This window comes from Leucoraja erinacea, chromosome 34 (assembly GCF_028641065.1).
Source record: "Leucoraja erinacea ecotype New England chromosome 34, Leri_hhj_1, whole genome shotgun sequence".
In the NCBI taxonomy this organism is placed as follows: domain Eukaryota; kingdom Metazoa; phylum Chordata; class Chondrichthyes; order Rajiformes; family Rajidae; genus Leucoraja; species Leucoraja erinaceus.
This window is the reverse complement of record NC_073410.1, coordinates 6,505,779-6,528,694: the sequence shown is the minus strand read 5'-3', so window position 1 is coordinate 6,528,694 and position 22,916 is coordinate 6,505,779. Positions and strand designations below refer to the sequence as shown.

General features: G+C 41.4%; 2 protein-coding genes across 3 annotated transcripts in view; one reads left to right on the top strand and one right to left on the bottom strand.

The window, feature by feature from the left end:
• Positions 1-900, top strand: part of cdh23 (cadherin-related 23) — a 533,293-nt gene extending 532,393 nt beyond the window's left edge. For both annotated transcript variants that reach the window (XM_055661759.1, XM_055661758.1), the window contains one exon: positions 116-900. In XM_055661759.1, the coding sequence (XP_055517734.1) occupies positions 116-439 (324 nt within the window). In that variant the 3' untranslated portion in view covers positions 440-900. The remainder of the gene's footprint in view (positions 1-115) is intronic.
• On the bottom strand, positions 207-21,212 carry LOC129712958 (calcium-binding mitochondrial carrier protein SCaMC-2-like). Its single transcript, XM_055661760.1, has 15 exons — positions 20,763-21,212; positions 20,232-20,389; positions 19,148-19,250; positions 17,930-18,017; positions 15,852-15,963; positions 14,477-14,632; positions 12,827-12,979; positions 9,494-9,601; positions 8,693-8,860; positions 7,546-7,696; positions 3,916-5,378; positions 3,083-3,199; positions 2,480-2,555; positions 1,059-1,178; positions 207-336 (listed from the first exon to the last, which is right to left on the bottom strand). The coding sequence occupies exons 2-11, from the start codon at positions 20,376-20,378 to the stop codon at positions 5,194-5,196; spliced, it is 1,371 nt and encodes a 456-aa protein (XP_055517735.1). The 5' UTR covers positions 20,379-20,389; positions 20,763-21,212; the 3' UTR covers positions 207-336; positions 1,059-1,178; positions 2,480-2,555; positions 3,083-3,199; positions 3,916-5,193.
• Positions 21,213-22,916: the final 1,704 nt, after the last annotated feature.

Sequence of the window (22,916 nt, the reverse complement as noted above, 5' to 3'; positions counted from 1 at the left end):
TAGCACATTGTGTCTATCTTTGGTACAGTTGTGTAGGAATGGTTGGTTTCTCAGTCCCACTCCTTTAAGCATCTGTATTAGACTCTAATGTCATTATTTCCTTACCTTCTTCCAGCTGATCCCCAGCGACATGGAGGACGATGACGAGAAGCCCCCCAGCCGAGGAACACTGCGCTTTAAGCATCGCCACCCGGTGGAGTTGAAAGGTCCGGATGGAATCCACATGGTCCACGGCAGCACCGGCACATTGCTGGCCTCCGACCTCAACAGCTTGCCGGAGGACGACCAGAAAGTCTTGGTCCGATCCCTGGAGACTCTGAACACAGACTGTGGGAGCTACACAGACAGAAACACCAGGACTGAGTCTGCAAAGTCCACCCCATTGCACAAGATGAAAGAAAGGGTGAGGGACATCCCATTGGAAATCACAGAACTCTGACAGCAGGGCCAGCCTGTGATCCCCACCAATCTTTTACCACAAGTGACAGACTGGGGCTAAAGCCTAGCAGCAATATTCAGTGGCTATTGCAGTCAGGGGAAACTGTACAAAAAGAGCGTTTACTACAAACAATCCACACTGCCGCTACCAGAAAGATATCGGCCCGATGCAAATTAAAGCCTGAAGACGTACAGAATCATCAAAATGATTCAGTCTGGTGGAGGCCACCATGTGTAACCAGATGCCATCAGCTTGAACTCAAAGTGGTGTATGTGCGTGTGTTCCCGTGTGTGTGAAAACCTGTTCTCCCACCCCCATTTGTAGTTTTAATTTCAATGGCTCAACTTGGTCAATAAGGACACAAGGAGCAACATCCAATTTTAAAAGAGAAATAGTTGAATTTCTCAGCAAGCTCTGAGGGAGAGTTTTAAGTGTTTTGGGGAATGTGGGGGGGGGGGGGGGGGGGGGGGGAGGATGTCCACTAGAATTCTCACTTGCCAGTGTAAATCTGACTATTAAGCAAGCTGTTCTAACATGCAGCGTGCAAAGAAAAACTGGAAATAAAATAAAGGTGATCAACAAACTGTTGTGCTCTAAAAGGCCGAGACCCTTATCTTACCTGGCCTGGTTCTAGCGGTACGGTTAGTTCTTCTCTTCAAAGTGGCTGGAGTTGTATCAAACTCCAACTTCCTCACAGCAACAAAATAAAGCACACTCACCTGAGCAGTGATGCCCACATCTGAAATTAAACAATTTGTTACTTCACAGAACAGGGGATACTCAATAGTGGCCAATCCACACCTTAAATCCCACGGGCCACCTTTTCAACTCCACTCAAGTTTTTTTTTGTAAACTGCATAAATACAGATGCCTTCTTTAAAAGGCTGACAAAGTATACAGCGGGATCTATGGCAGACGGAGTTTAATCCGAGCAAGGTTGGATGGTTGAATGTAAGTGGAGAGTTAAAGGCAGGACCATTAATTGCATTGATGCATTCCCAATACATTATAAACAGCAATATGTCGAGGGTCAATGCTGCCTTTAACTGATCCACAATTGCATAGGTCCAGCCAGTTCCAATATAAACTTCCACATGCAAGATTCTACCGATAAAGTAAACAATGGTTTATCTAATTGATGGCTTCTCTGAAAATTAAGATGGGTGACGTCAAGGAGATTACATTATACTGAAAACCCTGTCTATACAATATTCTTCGATACTGCGAGACATGACATCCTATTCCTGAACATGTGTGTATTTTGTTAAGAGCACGCTTCTATAAAAAGTTATTAAACAGTGATAAAAGTGTACATTGGACCACAGCTCTGTCCCCTGCAGACAGGATTGACTATTGATGACAATTTACCATACAACATCTCGAGAAGTTTCAAACTGTCAGGACACTAGGGGATATTGAACCACAGTCAATGTTAGTCAGAGACACAATTTCTTGTCAAAAAAGAAATATTTTTTAAGGGCTGAAAGTTATTCTTCAGAAGCATGTGGGCTACATAACACATTTATTGAAACATGGAACAGTAGACCACAGGCCCTTTGGCCTATTATGTCAGTGCCAGACATGGCCCAGGTTAAACTGATCTCATCTGCCTGCATGTGATACATATTCCTATCTAAAAGCCTCTTAAACGCCACTATCATATCTGCCTCCATCACCACCCCTAGCAACACAATCCAGGCAGCCACCACTCTCTGCAAACAAACATGTCACGCACATTTCCTTAAAACTTTGCCCTTAAAGCTCTGCACCACAGTCATTACCTGATCTGTCTGTCAACCGTATCTATGTCTCTCATAATTGTATATACTTCTAACAGGTCTCCCCATAGCCTCTGACGTTCCAGAGAAAATAATCCAAGTTTGTCCAAATGCTTCTTATAGCTAATACCCTCCAGCTCTAGGTGGGTCTGAAACAGTTTCTCAAGAACAATTAAACACAGCCAATAAACAACAGTCTTGTCACCGAGTTAAATATCCCACAAGTATATTAAAGATTTGACACAAAACCCATCTTACATACATTTTCTTTGGTAAGCTTCCTCATGGAACATTTCAGATCTATTTCCAATGGAAGTTGCCCAATCAGTCTGCTTGCTCTGGAGAAATAAATGTTTAAGAAAGAACTGCAGATGCTGGAAAAATCAAAGGTAGACAAAAATACTGGAGAAACTCAGCGGGTGAGTTTCAGGTGGTCCTTGCTTTATCCCCCCCTTCCCAGCTCTCCCACAGCCCATTGTCTCCGCCTCTTCCTTTCTTCTTCTCACCCCCACATCAGTCTGAAGAAGGGTCTCGACCCAAAACTTCACCTATTCCTTCGCTTCATAGATGCTGCCTCACCCGCTGCGTTTCTCCAGCATTGTTGTCTACCCTGGAGAGACAAATGATAATTTTTCAATGGCATTGCTTCAGTACTTAGAGCAGTATCTAGTAACGCACAGTGACAACCCACTTACTTATTTGGTGCAATCCAATCTAACCACTGTTAAAGAATGAAAGGGAAATTATAGCTTCTTGGCATGAAATGCCAATGAGTTTGAGCAGATTAAAACTGACGTGGTGATGTACATTGCTTAGCTGTGCAAATTACTTACAATTCAGCAAGAATGAAAGACTGAATACATACACGTGTGTTATATATGTAGCACCTTTCATTGTCACAGGTTGTCCAACAATGCTTCGTAGCCAATTAAGTACTTCTCAGTGTAGATGGTGCACCCGTCAGATTTGGGCACAGCAAGCTCTGAAAAATAGATTATTATTGACATTCATTATTTCTGCTTCATGGGCATATTTGCCTTTGAATTTTCCACTGCATTTCAAGATAGTGCTACAGGATCATTTAATCCAGTGAGAGGTCAGATAGTAGTTTTGAGATACAGTGTGGACACAGGCCCTTTGTCCCACTGAGTCCACGCCGACCTTGGCTTTAACATTTCTCATTGTGCAGCATCACATCGTCCTGACAGGGGCATCGATGCCTCTTAAACCAACAGAATAGAACCTCTACACCAGCGCACCTATTAAACTGTGCTTGGTGCAGCTGGGAGAAGCAAGAGGGCTGTTCCTTGCACACCACATGCCACATTCCTCTGCTGCGGACATTTCACACCCGTTCCCTCCACCAACACATCCAACTTCCCATTCACACACTGTCTAGCTGGGCAGTGAGCCAATGATATTCACCTGCAGCTCAGGAGTTAAAGTAGATTTAATTTAATCCCCAGTTACCTCAGATCTTACGAGTTCAAAATGACCCGCAAATCTCTCGTCATCCCCCAACTTATAAAATAAATATTTACGATGTGACGCAGACTCTCAAGTTAAAATCTTTTGAAGCCACCTTGTGGCAGCATATGGTATTGTTGACTAAAAAGAGGCACTAAGTGCTGGAGTAACAGCAGGCCAGGCAGCATCGCTGGAGAACGTGGATAGGTGACTTTTCGGGTTGCGACCCACCTTAAGACTGATGACCACGCGTTTAAAGCAGAAAGTCATTTGACCCACATTTGATTACACAAAAGCAAATCGATGTGGATTCATGTAATCTGAAATAGAAACAGAATATGTTGAAAATACTCAGCAAATCAGGAATCAGTAGGAGAATTAGCATTTAAAGTCAATGTTCTAATGGTCATTCACCTGTAAACTCCATGCATAAGACCTGCACAAGACTCCTACCTGCACTCCACATGTCAATACATCACGTTCCTTCCAGCTTGAAGTGCTGACTGCTACCTCTTTTAATTCTATCTAATGCCAGAAAAAAAAACATTTCTCAATTCCACTTTCTCATATCGAGCAAGTTTCACATGGACGATCGTGATGTTACCTCCTTGGGTTTGAGCAGCATTCAGGGGTCAGATACATTAAAACAGTGCATCATTATTGCAGATAAGACAATGGCAAGATCTGCATGTGAATACCTCTTTCATTGAAGGAAAACTCTTCACTGATCCTTCACGAGAGCTTACTTTTAGTTTTTAGTTTTATAGATAAGACGCGGAAACAGGCCCTTCAGCCCACTGGGTCCGCACTGACCAGCAACCCCACATATTAACACTATCCTACTAGCGCACTAGAGACAATTTAAAAAAAAACATTTTATAACCAAGCCAATGAACCTACACGTCCTTGGAGCGTAGGAGGGAGCCGCATGCAGGTCACGGAATGTACAATCTCCATACAGATAAGCACCCATGGTCAGGATCCAACCTGGGTCTCTGGCGCTGTAAGGCAGCAACTCTACTGCTGTGCCACCACTTGATCATCCTTGCACAAAACTTGACATAAGTGCACCCAAGCATGCGCAATTTTATAAAATGGCAAACATTTTCAAAGAGATTAAAAGGGGCGACTGCCAACAGTGGAGCGACTGCCAATCGGGGTTAAACTTGTGGCCGGAATTGAAATCATTGGAAGGTCTGAGGAACAGAATACGGGAAGACAAATCTACAATTAACTCGCATTATCCTGGGAGTCACAGCTCTAACAAGTTACCTGTTTCTCTGGATCACTTTCCCCTTCATTCATGAATTGCACAAGTCAGCGAACAATCATGCGGAAAGAAATTCCTGTCTAAATAAGGCATTCTCAAACAATGAAAATAATTGACATTCATTTATTTTTAAGCTTTTCTTTAAAATAAGTGCATTGAGCATTGAGGTATATGACTGAGTACAGAGTTACAGTTGAACAAAATAAAAAATACCGCCATGTCCTGTCAGGTCACGAGTCCTAATGGGAGCGGAGACCCAGCGTTGTCTTGAGGTATTCATACATAATGTAGCTGATGCACACAGATGGAATGGCTTTGATCATGTTGGCAGTGAATCCACGATAGAAGCCGGGCAAGCCATCGTTTGTCAGAATATTCCAGAAGTATTCTCGCAATCGTGGTTTTCTCATTCCCTTTTTAATCACTAACAGCAAAAATAAAAAAAAGACAGTCCCTTCAGATTTCTCAAGAGCAACGTCCCATTAAGTTTCATGGTCAAAAGATTTTTGTTCAGTCGTGCTGACTCAGCAACGGCTACCCAAGATGTAAGTTATTATTGGACATTGTGTATTGGAGTGTGTTTAGTTAGAGGGTGGTGAATCTGTGAAATTCACTGCCACAGAAGGCTGTGGACACCAAGTCAATGGATATTTTTAAGGCAGAGATAGATGGGTTCTTGATTAGTACGGGTATCGGGTTATGGGGAGAAGGCAGGAGAATGGGGTTGAGGGAAAGGTAGATCAGCCATGATTGAATGGCGGAGTAGACGTGATGAGCTGAATGGCCTAATTCTGCTCCTATCACTTATGAACTTATAGAATAGAACATAATAGGAGCAGGTGTGGATCACTGGGCTTGTCAAGCTTGTCCCTCCATTCCATATGATTGTGACTGGTCTACACTGGCCTCAACCCCTCTCCTATACCACAAACCCATAGGTTTCAATGCCTCCATTTTTCAAACTCCGATCTACCTCCACCTTAAATACTTCTAATGATCATGGCAGTCTTGATCCTACCTACATTCACTGTTTTTTTGTAAAGAATGAAGGGGGATTGTTCCCCAATTGATTTTAAGAGTTGTAAGTATCTCTGTGTGTCCATGGCACAGAGTGGTGGTCTGCCACTTTCCTGAGCGACTGCAGTCTTTGTGCTGGAGATACTCCAACAGTGCCGTCAGGTAGGGGGCTTAAGCAGTTTGGCCCGGCTACAATGAAGGACTGGACAACCTATTTACAAATCACAACATACTGCACCTTGCAAATCATAGCAACCAAGTACCTACGATCTTTACCCTCCTAAATCTGAGGGGTATTTGGGAGGATCGAGGCCACTCATGCACGATTGTGAGTGTGCATCAGTGCAAGGCAGTGGGAATGTGTCACTAGACATTTATTATCTAGTTCCTGCAAATATCCTTGGTGGTCCCTGCCTCAGACATGAGCTATACAAAATCCTACAGCACTCACTGGATACAAATGACTGGAGCTAGGCATTGTTATAGTACTGTGTCACAGCAGTCTGAGTAAATCACATTGAGATGGCCAGGCCTACACTACAATAAACATTCACAATAGACACTTCCTTATCTATGTCTGAAAAAGAGTCTTGACCCAAAACATCACCCATTCCTTCTCTCCAGAGACGCTGCCTGTCCCACTGAGTTACTCCAGCGTTTTGCATCTCTCTTCCTTATCTATGTATCTCCCTCTCCCCTGACATCAGTCCGAAGAAAGGTCTCGACCCGAAACGTCACCCACCTTCTCTCTCCAGAGATGCCTCCTGTCCAGCTGAGTTACTCCAGCATTAATTGTCCATTTACAATAAAACCTGGTTCCTGTGGATGTTTATGTTTACTCTGAAAGGGGCGTCTATGGAGGTGATCATAGACACAAAGAGGCATTTCCACAGAAGGGTTTGAACACCAGGATGAAAAAGAAAACCATAGCACTGGCATGCTGAGGGCCCACCAGTCACTGAGCACAGAGGGTGGTGATGTGTATAGTGAGGGACAAGCTTGAATAAAGGATGTTGCATTTTAAATACGGTCATGGGAGATTGACGGGCAGTCCAGTGGTCTAAGATGAGGCATGTTGTTTCAACAGCTTATGAACTGTTGCAGACCTGGGAAGGTGAGAGACATCAAAATCAGCAGCAAAACAGTGGATCAATAAACAACCAAAACTATTCCAAAGAAGGGCAGGAGAATACTCCACAGGATCTAAAATGTTGGGATAACTGATGGACCTTTATCTCTTAACAAGGAGGTCAATAATAAAATGAAATGGATTTAAGACAGGAGGACTCTGGGGATCTAGAACCATGTCAAAAGGGAAATGGAGATAGAAATTTGAAAAGGGTAAGATTGTCGACGTGGGGAAGTGGGACTTGGCTAAATATTTACCACTAGCTTGGGCACAATCGGTCTTCTTTGGTGTCAGACATTTCTGTAAAACCTTCAATACTTAAATAACACGAAACAAAGCCAGTCTCCTTTAGTTATGAAAGGTGCAGTCAAAAAGCAAACTTTTTCTTTTAGCAAACGGATGGTCAGGTTGAGATCCATGACCTCTTGTTCCCAACTGCACTCACCTTCTGCCTGCATGTGAGTGTGTAGCACGAGCAATGGGTAACTAGCCAGCTGACCAACTATATTGGAAGCTGAGGCACTACCCACCACCAGTAACACATGGGGCCTGTCACTGCCTGTGGCATATCTCTCTATCCATAAGTTCTTCAGTGTCTGCAAGAACAAATTTCAGACACTTTAGAAAGGAACTGCAGCATTTATGGGCCTGGAAGATGCAAAGTGCAAGTAAACATGTCCTGTATAAGATTGCAGTGCTAAACATGGAAAATAGAATCACGGAATTCAGTCTCAACTCTATAAAATACTATAAAGTGTGATACATAGAGCAACTTGCATTAGTGTTCACACAAAATGATACAAACTGCATAAAATATTGGGTCTAAAATTTGGTTAGAAATAAGTAGAAAGGGACAAAAGGAGACAGGAAGATAATTTTAGGAAATCAGAGCGATTTTAGTCAAACAGGGGCACAGAGGACTAGTTTAGATGGGGCTCTTTGTTGAGCAGGGATGAGTTGAGCTGAAGTGCCTGGTCCCGTGCTGTAGAACTATGACTAGTGTACACGCACCAGTCAGCATCAATGGGGTAGAAGTGGAGACGGTCGAGAGTTTCAAGTACATAGGAGTGAACATCACCAAATATTTGTCCTGGGGCAACCACAATGAAACTATGGCTGAGAAAGCACAACAACGCCTTGAATTAATCAGAAGATGAAGGACATATACATTCAACAACTTTGACCAATTTCCACAGATACAGTGTGGAAAATATCCTATTGGGCTACATCACAGGTTGGCGGGCAACAGCTGAATAAGAAATTACAAAGAGGAATGATACAGAGACAGACCACAAGAAATTGTAGAGCATTATGGACATCACGCAAACCAACCGCCTCCCAACAAAGAAGGGTTTCGGCCCAAAACGTTGCCTATTTCCTTCGCTCCATAGATGCTGCTGCACCCGCTGAGTTTCTCCCGCATTTTTGTCTACCTCCTTCCAACAAATCCATCTACACTTCATGCGGCCTCGGGAAAGCAGCCAACATAATCAATACCTGGTCATTCCCCCTTTTCCCATCTCCCGTCTGGCCAAAGGTACAAATGCTTGAAATCACACACTCCCAGAGTCCAAAATGTTGTGGATACTAACCTCATACACTGCCAGGTCAATGCCAGCATATGGAACAATTCCCATGATATTTGGAACGTAGCCCCTGAAGAAAGTGGAAGGACCTTCATACATGAAGATATTCCTGACCATGGCGTAGAGTTCTCTTTGCTCTCCTGTCTTGCGCAACATCATTCTTGTTTTCACCATCTAGAGGAACCGAGACCAATTGCAGAATCATTAACACCAAGGAGCACACAATGATTAAATAACTCAGATCAAGCAGTGTTTGTGGAGGGGAACATGAGAAAAACAAATACACTTTTTTTTTAATGGTGAAAGGAAGAAGGCAAAGAACCAAGGTAGATCTGTGAGCAGCCGGCGTGGAATGCACGTTATGAAAGGGATGAAGATGATAACCAGGAAGTATATGTAACGAGAAAAATACAGATGAGAGAGGCACAATTATTAGGTGGAATCACAAAAGTAAATTTACAGATATTAGGAATCTTAGGTAAAACATTTTTTTTCATGCTGATTATCTGCATTCTGGTCTCAATGATAAGAACAAGGCAGTCTGAAAGCCCCGGATGTGTGCTGTATAATTCTCAGGCTGAGGAGGCTGCGATGTTCTTCACAAGGGCATGATCTCTGAATTACTGTAAGTGTACTGCCTAAGTGAGGTCTGCTACATGATTTTACCAGGTTATACGCAAAACAAAGCATTTCACTGACAATAACGCATCATTGAATCATTATTTCTAATGACTAAATATTGCTGTTTCATTATAGATACATGCTCATAATTAAACATAAACCAAAAGCACGATCATATTGTCCTACCTCAGCGGGATAGGTGGCTGATTGAGAAACTGCACCAGCCATTGATCCTGCAAGGAATCTCTCTTTCATTTGCAGATTTTGTGGATCTGCTGCAATTATACCTTTTAGCTGTAAACACATTTCAAAACCGTCAAGTAGTTAAAAGTTCTGTTGTTAAAAATGGCAAAGAAAGTACATCCAGCTGGCTATCTAGTTTCATATTTTTATTCGGGACATAAGCATCGTGTAACACTACACCGTCAAGCCGTGTCCATCAAGACTCGACTCGACACGATAAAGAACAGACACACTCACCTGTCGGCACCCTCCCTCTCAACAGTAAGGTTCATCTCTGTGTAGGAGGGAACCGACAGATGCTGGACAAAAAGCTGGAGTAACTCAGCGGGACAGGCAGCATCTCTGGAAAGAAGGAATGGGTGACATTTTGGGTCAAGACCCTTCTTCAGTCTGAAGACCCGAAACGTCACCCATTCCTTCTCTCCAGAGATGCTGCCTGTCCCACTGAGTTACTCCAGGGTCTCTTTTATCTCCTAAAGGAGACTTAGGGGGCAAGAAGCTTGAAGCAGTAGAATGTTGTTTAACTCCCAAAGCCCGACAGAGGTACTTAGAGAAGAGTGGGAACGGGAACTAATGATAAAAATTACGAAGGTTACATGGGAAAAATACTTGATATATATTCACAAATGTTCGATTAATGTAAGACATAATCTAATTCAATTTAAAATTTTACATAGATTATATTATTCAAAAACAAGATTGAACAAATTTTATCCAAATATATCCCCCATTTGTGATAAATGTTTATCCCAAAACGCAACTGTAACACACTTTTGTTTCCTGCATAAAACTTTATAGATTTTGGAGTGATATTTTTGAAATATTTACAAAATTATTTAAGATAAGAATGGAACCTAATACTGAAATGATTATATTTGGAGTAATGGAAGATGGGAATAAATTGAACACATCTCAAAATTTATTTTTTAATTATGGTTTAATAATAGCAAAAAAATTAATACTTAAATTTTGGAAAAATACATCAATACCAACGCTTAAAATGTGGATTGCAAGCATGTTGGACACCGCACATCTTGAGGAAATGCGATTCCTCCTAATGGATAAATCAGACCAATTCATAACGAGTTGGTCTCCATTTGTCGTCTTTTTGGAATCATATGGTGCAACACAATTGTAAAAGCTAACTGTTTCAGGACTGGACGAGGGATGGTCAAGATTATAAACAATTATCTCCTTACTGCTTTTCTTTAATGTCTTATTCTCTTTTTCCTGTTTTCTTTTCCTCAACTTTCTTCACTCATTGGTCTTTTTACTTTACCTTCACACACTATATATCTCACGCCTTTCTATCCTTTACTATCTCATCTCTTTTTCTTATTCTTATCTTTCTTTATTATAACAAAAAAAAAATAAGAAGCTGTACATGAAATGTATTATGAAAATATATATTAGGCACTTTGGTGCCATGTGATTGTACAACTGAATACAATAAAATATATATTTTTTTAAACTCCCAAAGCCCATCAATTGACTTTTCTTGGCTAATTCAAGATCTAGATATTGCTGTCAAAGATTTATTACCCACCCCTGAAAGCCCTTCAGTAGATGGTAGAGGGTCACTTTCTTGAACAGTTATAGTCCTTCTGGTGAACATTCCGCCCAAATATTAATGACCAAGGTGCAGGATTTAGCCCTTTTGAGTTCTTGCCTTGTAGATAGTAGAAAGGCTTTGTGTGTCAGGAGGTGAATCACAGAAGAGAGGATAAGCAGGTTCTGATCCTCTCTTGTAGCCACAGTATTCATTGCGGGTGCTCTACATGAGATCCTAGTCAATGCTGCTATGAGGATGTCCAAAGCAAGCGTTGTCTGCGGAGGGCGCTCAGCATCGCCAAGGACTGCTCTCACCCCAACCATGGACTGTTTACCCTCCTATCATCCGGGAGGCGCTACAGGTCTCTCCGTTGCCGAACCAGCAGGTCGAGGAACAGCTTCTTCCCGGCGGCTGTCACTCTACTCAACAACGTACCTCGGTGACTGCCAATCACCACCCCCCCCGGACACTTATTTATTATTTTTTATTCAAATCATTTGCTATGTCGCTCTTCCAGGGAGATTCTAAATGCATTTCGTTGTCTCTGTACTGTACATTGACAATGACAATTAAAATTGAATCTGAATCTGAATGTTGTTGGTGAGAGATTTGGTCAATGCTAATGCCATCAAATGCAATGGGTGGGGCTACTCTCTAGATGGGGAGGGTTATCGCCTGCTATTTTCTACAGTATAAATGTTACCTGCCACTTATCAACCCATGCCTGAACATTTGTCTTGTTGCATGCAGGCAAGAGCCGTTTCATTTGCTGAAGAGGTGCCAATGGAATTAAACTTTGTGCAATCAGCGATCATCCTCACTTCATGGAAGGAAGATAAATGATGAAGCAACTGTAGATAGTTGGGTCCAAGACACACTTCCATATGCATCAATATCATGTCATAAGTGATAGTAGAATTAGGCTAATCACCCATTCAACCATGGCTGATGTATCTCTCCCTCCTAACCCCATTCTCCTGCCTTCGCTCCGTAACCTCTGACACCTGTATATCCATATATCTTCTCCCCGTAACCTATGACACCTGACATCTCTAATGTCTTTAGTTCACAAACCTCAAATTTAAAAAAAAGTTTTGCTCAGAAAATATCTAAACTTCCACCATTCTTTACAAGCTTTATCCTAACTTCAACCGAAAAGCCCAGCTCTAATTTTTAGGCAACTTCTGCTGGTCCTAAAGTCCTCAAAAAGCATAAAGAGTTACTTTCCATCCATACTAATCACTCCCATTAGCTTCAAGATTGCAATATTCTAATTGAAGTCATTAACACTTTGACTGACCCATGTAATTGTAGCTCGTTAGGAAGAGAGGAAAGAAAAACTACTGAGGTCAGGGTTTAATTGGTGTGTGGAGACACAAGAGACCACAGATGCCGCAATCTCGAACAAAACGCAAAGTGCTGGAGGAACTCAGCGAGTCGAGCACCATCACGTTATCAGTCTATTCCCTCCACAGATGCTGGCTGATCTTCTGAGTTCCTCCAGCAGTTTATGTTTGCTTTTAATTGTTATATGGCCAGTTAAGTTTGTAAACTTGAATGTTCTCCTCCACTTTCGGCTCCAGCTAAGATGCATCTAACATTTTAAGACTGTTGTGCATCTGCGATAAAGCAGAACTACAAAATGACTTTCAGTTATTAAACAGTTAGGTGTAATAAGTAATACAATACAAAGCGACAATGAATATATATATGCCTGCCCATACCTCTTCATAAGCCATGAACTTAATGGCAAGCTCTGGGCAAATTTTGATAATGTTAGTTAGATTTCCTCTCCACATTGAACTGAAACCTCCTTCTGCTATCATTTGCTTTATGCCACTAAATATATTCATCTTGTTCTCTCGTGTAGAATATACCTAGAGAAATAGGTACAAAAATACGCTTTATTCGGGTAACTATAGGTCCAATAGCTAGTGCTGACAAAGTGCGTGCACACACCCATATTAACTACAGCTGGGTTAAAACAGTGGATCAACAAAAAAGTCAGAGGAATCATTTGATATTGGGGTCACAATTTTCCTTTGAAAGTGCTCAATGAGGTGATTCAGTCTAATATGTCTGTGTCAGCGCTTTAGTAGACCTATCCAATCTACAAAATGGATGGAGTGCTTTGGCTTCTGACAAGTCACTTAACCCAATATAGCACTTTTGCAATGTTTAGGTTGATTTGTCATTGGCACAAGTCTGATGAGGTACACACACCTTTTCATAGACTACAGCTCTGCTTTCAATGCCATTATTCCATCCAAGCTCATGCTCGTGGAACTTGGAGTCAGCACTCACTCACCTTTGCAACTGGATTCTCAACTTCCTGACCAACGGACCACAATCAGTGGGGATGGGTGACTAATCATCCTCTATGACAATCCTCAAGACTGGTGCCCTGCGAGGATGTCTTCCCAGCCCCTGTCTTTTATCCGTACGCACCCACGACTGTGCAGTCAAATACAAATCCAATTCAAGTTACAAATTCGAAAAGGACACACCCAGAGTGGGCTGGATATCAAATCATGATGAAATGGAGGACAGGAAGGAGGTTGAGAACCTCGTAACCTGGTGCCAGGACAACAATCTGCCCCTCAATGTCAGCAAGGCTAATGAGATTAGGTTTGACTTTAGGAAGTGAAGCGGTACACTTACCCTGGTATATACATTGACAAAGTATACACCAGGGTGCCGAAGTAGAGATAGTTAAAAGCATCAAGTTCTTAGAAGCAAGTATCAGCAGCAACTTATCTTGGACTAGCCATATAGAAGCAATGGCAGAGAAAGCACACCAACATCTCTACTTCCCTAAAGAACTTAGGAGGTTTGGCATGTCCCCAATAACTCTCACCATAGAAAGCTATCTTGGATTCAAACTGTATGTGGGGTGGGGGTCAGGGGAAACTTGTTTCCATGTAACCCACCAGTAGTAATCAGATACCATTTTCCCTTAATAAACCAGCTGCCACTTTAACCGTGGTGGTCATTAAAATTGAGTCACCTTTATTGACACGTACTTCAATACTCTATTACATGATGTAACATACAGTCTTTAGTTATTTTGCTGTAATAAAAATAACGTATTGCTATTAAAAAGACCATCTTTGAAAATCTTGTGAGAAAAGTAAACCTGCGTTATTACCTCTCGCCCCTAACCCCCTTTTATCTAGTGAGACAATTGTCGTCGTCATACAGCATGGAAACAGGCTCTTCAACCCAACATGGCTTTATAACACGATTTTCTTCACAAGGTTTTCTAGGAATGCAACTAGAATCCGTGACTCCAAACCAGCAAACACAACAGGATCATTAACACGCTTGGGAAGCATTAATACGTGAATTGTAGCCACGAGCAATGAGCGTTCTACCTGCATTAGCACTCTTAGACGATCAAAAGGGGCGGTGACAGTTCGTGAAGTAGCTCCAGCTGTGCCTCCTGCAATCAGATGCCCCCACCACTTCTCTGGTTCCTGATTCTCCAAGAATTCATCACAGTTGGTTATATCGTCGTTGATAGAAAAGATCTGTGAAGGTTTATGATGAAAGAAAGCATTAAGACGGTAAAGTGACTATCTTTGTAGGTGCTTCCATCGCCCTCATAGGTTAATGTTAAAAGCTCAAATCCTCTGGAACTACTACCATTCAACTTGTGCATGCAGGACCTTCCTGTGTGGAATAAACTGGAGGTTCAGACCCTGTTCGAGACTGGAGCACAAACAATGTAGGCATTAAACTCTTCTATTCTTTGGGAGGAGCTATTCCTCAAAGAAGATGTTATTGAGGCCCCTTGTTCTCTCAAGTGGACATATGACATCCATATCCCCAATATCCTGACCTCTATTTATCTTGTGTTCAATATCATACTGCAACTTGGTGTACTTTGTAAACAGCACCTCTAATCCTAATGCACTTCAAAAGTACTTTTGGTTCAGGATGGTTCAAGTCTATAAATGCTATTTCTTTCAAATGAAACATCTTTTTCTATCATAGGATTGAACAGACCCAACACCAATATTATTATGACAGCGAGATTGAAAGAGATTACACCATTTATATACACAAATCCTATAATTTCTGTCATCTCGATACTTTATAACTTGCAATACCATTTTTCAAGGAGGAATTAATGATCCGTATAATTCTAACTAATCTCAAAGCAAATAACTTACCACCCGTTCAATCCACAACCCCATCTATTTTAGGATACAGACCATGTCAAACTATATTATTATTAAGAATAAAGGGTAGGCCATTTAGGACTGAGATGAGGAAAAACGTTTTCACCCAGAGAGTTGTGAATCTGGAATTCTCTGCCACAGAAGGCAGTGGAGGCCAATTCGCTGGATGTATTCAAGAGAGAGTTAGATATAGCTCTTAGGGCTAACGGAATCAAGGGATATGCGGAGAAAGCAGGAATGAGATACTGATTCTGGATGATCAGCCGTGTTCACATTGAATGGCGGTGCAGGCTGGAAAGGCCGAATGGCCTACTCCTGCACCTAGTTTCTATAAACTACCTTCATCAGTGGGAGTGAATCTGTCCAGCTGCAGACTCTAGATACATGTACATTTCATCATGGCACTAGCAGTCACAGAGCATTTAATCATTATCCAGTCACTTGGCCTCCAGCCCTCTGTGGCAAAGAATTCCACAGATTCACCACCCTCTGACTAAAGAAATTACTCGTTATCTCCTTCCTAGAGGAAAGTCCTTAAATTCATCAATGTACATACAATACTTACACTATTATTTCTCCAGACATCAATCATTTTTAGCATATTTTCCTCTTTGTCTGTTACATAGATTTTCCACCATTCGTTCCAGTCCATGTCCATATATTTATCGTTGTCCAAGCTGGTGAATTTTGAGAGAGCGACAGCAGGTTTGGGTTTCTTGCCATATTCTGTGCCATTTTACTAAATGCATACATTTATTCCCTCAAAACATTGTTTTTCCCATTTATTCAAGGCAATGAAACATAGGTTTGTGTTTTCCAAGTTTATAATCTTACAATACTGTTCTAGCCAAGGAAGAGAACCTGGTTGGAATAGTGGCCAGTGTCTCCTGCAATTGAAACCCATTCTCCCCCCCCCACTAATCTTTCAGTTACACGTTCATTTTTCTAATCTTATTTTACACACTGTGGCAATTTGCACATGGCTCAGGTAGTAACTGAGACCATCACCTTTATAATTTGTACTTTAACTGTTCATTTCTCTAATCTTATTTACATACCATGGCAATTTGCAGATAGCTCAGGTAGTAATTGAGAAATTGAGGCCATAGCCTCAGAATTTAAGGACTTTCCTATCGGGAGGAGATAACGAGGAATTTCTTTAGTTAGAGGGTGGTGAATCTGTGGAATTCTACTATGAACTCTACTACAAATCTCAAATTGTGGAGTACAGAGGCAAAAAAATAAATGATGGGTCTTTGTCCCAAACATTATGGAGGGCACTGTATAAAGAGCCAGAGACTTTAAGATTTTGCCTTCCACCACAGTGAGGAGGTGTTTGGTGAACTCACTGTGGTGGATGTTAAATTTGTGTTGACTATGTGTTTTGTCATTTTTTAAAATTATATGTATGACTGCAGGGAAACAGAATTTCGTTCAGACCGAAAGGTCTGAATGACAATAAACAAATCTAATCTAATCTAATCTAAAAAATGCAACCAGGTAGGGTTTTTAAAGCAGTATGGCATACCAGGGAGGAAGCAGCGTGTGACCCTTTTATGTTAGGGAATGAGCATGGGCGAGTGGTGGAACTCTCTTTGGTTTGAAGAAGGGTCTTGATCTGTAATGTCACCCATTCCTTCTCTCCAGAGATGCTGCCTGTCCCGCTGAGTTACTCCAACATTTTGTGTCTATCTATCTTTGGACAATGTTTTGGTCCGTGTTATCAACCAAAACATCTTTACATCTTTTGCCTCCACAGATGCTTCCTGACCCATAGAGCACTTCCAGCGATCTGTATCTTGTTTAAAAAAGATTCCCAGTGATTTGATGTGATCTTAAATGGATTATCTCATCTGTGTCTTGTGAATCGCCCTTTCATCCACCATTGCACAATGCAAATTTAGTTTAACGGTAAAGCAAATCATTCACTTATTTGAACTCTTAAGTTTATTTATCGGCTTGGGTATCATTGACAAAGCCAGCATTTATCCCATATTCTTAATTGCATTTGGTTTCATGAATTCATGTTAGAGAAGAAGAATTAGGCCCATCGAGTCTACTCCGCCAAACAATCATGGGTGATCAATCTTTCTCTCCCAACCCCATTCTCCTAACCATTGACACCCGTATTAATTAAGAATCCATCATCTCTGCCTTAAAAATATCCATTGACTTGGTCTCCACAGCCTTCTGTGGCAATGAATTCCACAGATTCACCAGCCCCTGACTAAAGAAATTCCTCCTCATCTCCTCCCAAAAAGACTGTCCTTTTATGCTGAGGCTATGGCCTCTGGTCCTTGACTCTCCCCACGTCTGCTCTACCTGGGCCTTTCACTATTCAGTAAGTTTCATTGTTTGGCACAATAGAGGGATTTGTTTAATCAATTCGTAGAGTCAACCATGTTGCATTGGTTGCATGGTTGTTCACAGGTGAGATCAGATAAGAACTGCAGCTTACTTTGCCATCTGTGAGCCAAATGAGTTCTGGAAATTTGCAAAAAAAAAAAAAAAAAAAAAAAAATTCTAGATCCCATAATTAGCTGAATTTAATTTCCCCAACTACCATTGCAGAATTGTAACTCTTGCCTATGAATAATTAGCACAGATTTCTGGATCCAGTAATTGAAATGCTACGCTACTTACTGTCGTTTAATCTTTTTCGCTTGGTAGAGACCAAGACTGACATGTAGTTTTCCCATGACATGAATAATTTTCAATGTTCCAACTTTGCCTACAAATTTAACAAAATAATAGCAAAACAGTGCAGATGAGAAAAATATGAAATTAACGTAGAAAAAACCGGAAGCATTCAACTCCCCACCTCACAGGCGCTATTTGCTATCTTGGGAGTTTTAATTCACGTTAAATTTGTTTCCAAACAAAAAGATAGAGGCTCGAAATTTGAAATAGAAACCGTGCTAAACGCTCACCACATGAACCAGCTGATGTAGGGAGTGTAGTCACAAGGAACTGCAGATGCGGGCTTACAGAAAAGGATACACAGTGCTGAAATAACTCAGCTGGTCAGGCAGCATCTCTGGAGTACGTGGATCAGGAACTTGGCTTGTATCTTCAACCATCTGCCAAATGAAAAACCCTCCTCACTTGTATTCACCTATCACTTGCCAGACTTTGTCCTGTCCCCACCTCTCCTCCAGCTTCACACATCATCCCCCCTCTCCCCCCCACACACAATCAGTGAAGAAGGGTCCCAACCTGTTACGTCAACCTCTCCACGTTCTCCAGAAATACTACCAGACCTACTGTGCTCCCAGCACTTTGTGACTTTTTTGGGTATAGAAAGTACAAGCTTCGGGTCAATGATCTTCCATCAGAAAGTATACGGGAGGCTCTTGAGAAACTGGATAAGCTGGATGAAGAGGGCACTGAAGCATTTTGTTTCACTGATGGGACAATGCTGATCTAAAGACATTTAATGCTCATTCTCTTATTGCAACAGGGAAAGTAAGAGTCAGCATGTAATGGGAACTAAAGTCAGAAATGGGCCAGGAAAGAGAAAGATGAGGCATTTGGTTATTATTGGTATTCTACCAAATGTCATTGTTATTTTGTGCCAGATTTATTACATTTAATTATCTTAAGCAAAAACAAATCACAGGATTAGCTATAAATATAGGTATCTCCCCAGACCCACTCACCACCCGCAGCCCAAGTGCCCCTTTAAACAACACAATATGGACTAATTAGATTTTGAAATGATAGAAATCAGTGTCACAGAGTGCAATGCTGTATCACCTACAAAGCCATGTTAATGCTGAACACAAATTGCACTTTTACAGGGCTGAATTTGGACAAGCTGATGGGCTATTTCAATGGCAACCATTTCATTGGCAGACTCACCGGTTGTCTCATTTGCGATTTTCCCGAAGCCAAGTTTCAATTTCTTTTGCCGGCTCTTCAGATATTTCCGGAATGCTTCAAAGTCTCTTCCGTCGAAGCCATCCTGGGATATTTGTGGAAAAGAATAAATTTTAATGCCATCGCTTACTGACCATCAATCCCCAGTTCACAGAGAGCAAAGAGACAGAAGCCACCTGTAAGGAGTATTCATTTTACTCAACCATAGATCTGTGTCTAGATTCCAGATGTGAAATATACCATTCTGTCCCCACAGCTTTGGTTTAGAGATACAGCGCTTCTGCCCACTGAGTCCACACCGACTAGTGATCCCCGCACACGAGGGACAATTTACAAATTTACAATCGCAGGGATCAATCTCATGAACCTACGCTGTATTGCTTAAATCACAAGGATGTCCTTCCTCAAATTAAGAGACCAAAACTGTACACAATACTCGAGATGTGGTCTCACCAGAGCCCTATACAACTGCAGAAGATGTAAGGTCAAATCAAGATAGATTGGGTAGATGCACAGAGTCTCTTGCCCAGAGCAGGTGAATCAAGGACTAGATGACATAGGTTTAAGGTGAAGGGGAAAAGATTGAATAAGAATCTGAGGGGTAACTTTTTCACACAAAGGGTGGAGGGTGTATGGAGCAAGCTACCAGAGGAGGTAGTTGAGACAGGGAAAATCCCAACATTTAAGAAACAGATAGACGGGTACATGGATAGGACAGGTTTGGAGGGATATGGATCAAACGCAGGTGGGACTAGTGCAGCTGGGACATGTTGGCCGGTGTGGGCAAGTTGGGCTGAAGGGTCTGTTTCCACACTGTATCACTCAATGACTCTCCTTCTATGAGAACAAGGTAGACCTGACTGGTGGCCTAAGTAGGTCTACTAAATAGTATGCCTTGTGATGAATAGTCTATTTAAAAGAATAGAGAGAAGCCGAGGATGTGTTGAAAGAATGAAAGAATAGGAAAGCCCCCCCCCTCCCCCCCCCGGTTAATTTCTGCAGTACATGGAAAAAATGATGTCAGCTTATTGACATCTGACAAATGATCCACCTCCTCACACTATACCTTTCCAATTTGTTCCAGTTCTTCCCTCAGGTCTTGGACATCCACACGGCCATCTTTGTGAACATTTAGCTTTTTGTAAAGACGTTCCCACAAAACATTCACGTTTTTCGGGTCACCATGAAAGATGTCCTTGAAACACGACAACATTGCGATGGCTCCTGAAACACAAAAGAACCATTCAAACTCTACCAATTTTGAATGAAAGCTACAAGCAGTTGCTTTAATTTTTTTGTTCATCCGTGCACCATGTTAATCAGAAAACGAGTCAAAGTCAATAGCGCTTTAACTTAATAATCATATAGCAGTTTAAGGGCAAGAAACTCAGGGTCATGATTGCACATCTCGTAAATTAAATGCATGTGGGAGCTTTGAACTCATCGCTAGTTTCATCCATTCTCAAACCACAAAAAAATGGCACTCACAACGAATAACTGAAATTCAAGAGAGGTATAGGAAAGCAGGCATTATGTCACTCTTTCTGATCAATTGTAATAACCTTTTATGGATATCTGCCGTATCAGCTGGACTTACTTGCCTCACCTTCAGGTCAAAAGGATGCAAGTTCCAAGACCACCTCCATTCTCATGCAATACTTGGTGTACAGTGCACCACCAAAGGCTTCAGTTTAGCACAGGTGGATACAAGGGCCTACAATGAGAGTAGGTGGTTACATTCACGTTCTAGAAAAATCAAATGGATTAGATTTCATCTGAACAATCCCAGTCCCATTTTTCCGACCCCGCCTCGCTCTGCTTTCCGCAGAGACCACTCTCTCTGTGACTCCTTAGTTTACTCATCCCCCCCTCACCCCGCTGAGTTACTCCAGCACTTTGTGTCTCTTTTTGAGTTGAAAATTTGATCAGAAAACTGATATTCCATAAACTGAATTTTCCGTTGCTTTTTCACGAACCAAACAAAGTATAGTTTCCTCGAAAAACTATAGCAATGCAAAGATGCATCAACTCCAACACCAGAAAATTCCCTCAGTCTTTACTTCAAAATCAGAAGGCAATGTAATTATGTAAAATAATATGTGTGTTATGATTGTGTTTATAATTTGTTTGGTTGTTTTGTTGTTCCGCGAGCATTGCCACTTTCATTTCACTGCACATCTCGTATGTGTATGTGACAAATAAACTTGACTTGACTTGACTTGACTTGATGCAACTCTTTCACATTTACAATTTAGGCAGGTCTAAAGAAAAAAGGACATAAGCAGACGGAAAAGAATGATGACCCTTTTTAAGAAGTCAATGGGGAAAACAGAATGGATTTTTTTTTTTTTTAACACAGATTAATTGCACAGTATTGTCCAATGAGTTGGAGGTGAGTTGGGATGGATTACTGATGGAAACTAGTCTATAATACATCAAGGTTAGACTGAGGAAACAGAAGCAACAGCAATGCTACCTCAAGGGTAATTTCTCCAGTAAAATACATAGTGGAGTAAAGGATTGTATCATTACCTGCATAACATCAATGACAATCACCAGAATTAATAGGAAGATTGGTATTTTAAATTGTGGATTTAAAGTCCAGAAAATGTTATACAAAACTCTCACAAATTTGTCAGCGTCAAAACATGATGGCACTTGTGTACTTGCCTAGATTGTATGCAAAACAAAGCATTTCACTGTACCTAGGTACATGTGACAATGAAGTATCATTCATTGCTCAACTGAAGGTGGGAAGCAGTAACGCAAGAATAATGGACAGTGCGGTTTTAACATTTGACATTATAACTAGGCTGCCAATGCAGCACATAAGACACAAAAGGCTAGAGTAACTCAGCGGGCCAGACAGCATCTCTGGAGGACAACTCAGCGGGTCAGACAGCATCTCTGGAGGACAATAGCGCATGTTGCTCAGGAGTCACCATGAAATGAAAATTAATCCACGGGGTCATTGTAAAGAGAAGCTGAAGATCGTACCAACTTTAGAAAGGTTTTAAAATACCAAACGTTGTTTGACCAAGAGCAAATTGGGTAGCGGAGTCTATCCGTGTTCCAAATAGCTTGGAAAGGCAGAGGGGGTTAGACAATAGACAATAGGTGCAGGAGTAGGCCATTTGGCCCTTCGAGTTAGTATGGACATATTGAGCAAGAGAATAAGATGAAACAGCCGAGGTGATGAAACCTCCAGGATTACAGCTGCCGATTGGGCAGTACCACTTAAAACCCAGGCACTTCAATATGTTGATGTGCACTTGAATGAAATGATTAAATAGCTAATCAGCTGCTCGGATATACAATTTTTGATATAATCCATAGTTATTAAAGCCCAAATCTTATCAAATATTCCATGGTGAATTACCATACCAGAAAATCTGGATTCCTTTCTTAACAATGTAGTCAATAACGTGCTTGATGCCATGATATTTATTTATATTTGCTAGAATGCTAAATATCTTACCAACTGAAGTAATAGTGACATCACAAAGGATTCAACCAAAATATCACTGTTCAGAGAGGGGGTGGAAAAAAATCAAACATCATTTAATCCATACTAAACTTATTATTTAGTGCGGCATGCTAGGCTCCAATGTTCACCATTCCTATATCAGTGTCATACGTTCACAAGTTATAGGAGTAGAATTAGGCCATTTGGCCCATCAAGTTCACTCCGCCATGCAATCACGGCTGATCTCTGCCTCTGAATCCCATTTTCCTGCATTCTCCCCACAAC

Excerpts from the sequence above, each read along its gene's own strand:
- LOC129712958 (XM_055661760.1), bottom strand. The coding sequence starts at position 20,378 with ATGTTGTCGTGTTTCAAGGACATCTTTCATGGTGACCCGAAAAACGTG. Across the intron at positions 18,018-19,147 it reads AATCGCAAATGAGACAACCG|GCAAAGTTGGAACATTGAAA; the intron begins GTGAGTCTGCCA and ends TTAAATTTGTAG. Across the intron at positions 14,633-15,851 it reads ATGTCTGGAGAAATAATAGT|ATCTTTTCTATCAACGACGA; the intron begins GTAAGTATTGTA and ends AAACCTTCACAG.